General features: G+C 38.7%; 1 protein-coding gene across 1 annotated transcript in view; it reads left to right on the top strand.

Annotated features, from left to right (window-relative positions):
• LOC107644307 (midasin) overlaps window positions 1-1695 on the top strand; it is a gene marked incomplete in the record, with an annotated part of 43213 nt that overhangs the window by 40622 nt on the left and 896 nt on the right. The window contains 3 exon segments of the mRNA XM_016348146.2: window positions 1-999; window positions 1101-1382; window positions 1505-1684. Coding sequence (XP_016203632.1) covers window positions 1-999; window positions 1101-1382; window positions 1505-1684 — 1461 coding nt within the window.

The raw sequence follows: 1695 nt of genomic DNA, 5'->3' as shown, positions 1-1695 counted from the left end.
AAGAAAGATACATCTGAATCTTCTGGTATGGTAAACGATCAAATTTTCACTGCTAAATCGTCATCACAGTCTAATGTTGATCGGCAGACTTCCAGTTCTGAAAATATAACAGCAGAACCTGAATTTTCAAATAGCCAACATAATATTGATAATCCTGCTCTCTTGGGAGGCTTTCCTTCTAATAGTATGTCTGAGATGGATATTAAGATGTCAGATTCATCAAATACTGGAGGAATCAATGAAAATCGATCTGAATCCCATCTTCCGCAGAATGAGCATTCATTTATTCAGGAAAATCAACCTAATCCTTATCGAAGTGTAGGGGATGCACTTGAGCACTGGAAGGAAAGGGTTAGGGTGTCTGGTGATCTTCAGGAAAATAACATGGAGCAGCATGGTGAAATGGACGATGATAATGCAGATGAATATGGCTATGTTTCAGAATTTGAAAAGGGGACAGATCAGGCTTTGGGGCCTGCATCAATGGAGCAGGTTGACAAAAATGTTAATGGTGACACCGATAAAGAATGTCTTGCTGGAGAAAAAGATGCAGCTATGCAGATTGAGAAGAAAAAATCAGAAATAAATTCTCTGAGTAACTCCTTGTCTTTCCCCAAAACTGAAAAAAGGGAGCAAATTAATATGCCGGACATCGAGAAGGCGCCAGATGAGGGGTCATATAAACCTGTTACCGGTCAACGTATTGATCTTGAAAATCGCTCTGAAGATTTGGTTTCTTTCCAGAAATCATACTTAAGCGAAAACACAGAAAAATTAGGACAACTTTCTGTGCATGACAATGACTTGGGCAAAGGTCAAGATGCTTCTGATGATCCTAGTTGTGAGCGCGATGCAGCTGCTCTTTGGAGGAGATACGAGGTTAGCACAACAAAATTGTCTATGGAGTTAGCTGAACAATTGCGCCTTGTAATGGAACCAACTGTAGCCAACAAGCTGCAAGGGGATTATAGAACTGGCAAAAGGATAAATATGAAAAAGGTAAATGCTAATATTCTTATGAATAACATTTTATCTGCATTTTGGTGAACTTACTATTGACTCTTTTTTCATCACTTTCAATAAAAAAAAAAAAAAATCAGGTGATTCAATTCATAGCAAGTTACTATACTAAAGATAAAATATGGATGAGGCTGACCAGACCCAACAAGCGTGACTACCAAGTAGTAATTGCTGTTGATGATTCACTCAGTATGTCGGAGAGTAGTAGTGGTGATGTTGCTATCGAAGCTTTGGTCACGGTATGCCGTGCCATTTCTCAACTCGAATTGGGGAGCTTTGCTGTTGCAAGCTTTGGAACCAAAGGAAACATAAAGTTACTACATGACTTTGACAGGTCATTTTCTGTGGAGGCTGGGATAAAGGTTAGTTGGATCAACATAAAGCTTGGTTCTCTCTTTAGTTGACGTACTCTCTTAGTTGACGTACTCGAATTGTATATTCATGAAAACCGATCTAACTGTCGATTTGAACTACTGATGAGCAGATGGTCTCTAATTTGACATTCAAGCAAGAGAATACTATAGTTGATGAACCAGTTCTTGATCTGTTAAAGTATTTGACCAACAAATTAGATTCTGCGGTTGTACAAGCGCGCCTTCCATCCGGTCATAACCCTCTACAGCAACTTGTATTAATAATTTCAGATGGTATTTTTCATGAAAAGGTATCTGATCA

Source organism: Arachis ipaensis, chromosome B05 (assembly GCF_000816755.2).
Source record: "Arachis ipaensis cultivar K30076 chromosome B05, Araip1.1, whole genome shotgun sequence".
Lineage (NCBI taxonomy): Eukaryota > Viridiplantae > Streptophyta > Magnoliopsida > Fabales > Fabaceae > Arachis > Arachis ipaensis.
The sequence above is the reverse complement of the archived record's forward strand: the minus strand, read 5'-3'. Positions and strand labels throughout refer to the sequence as shown.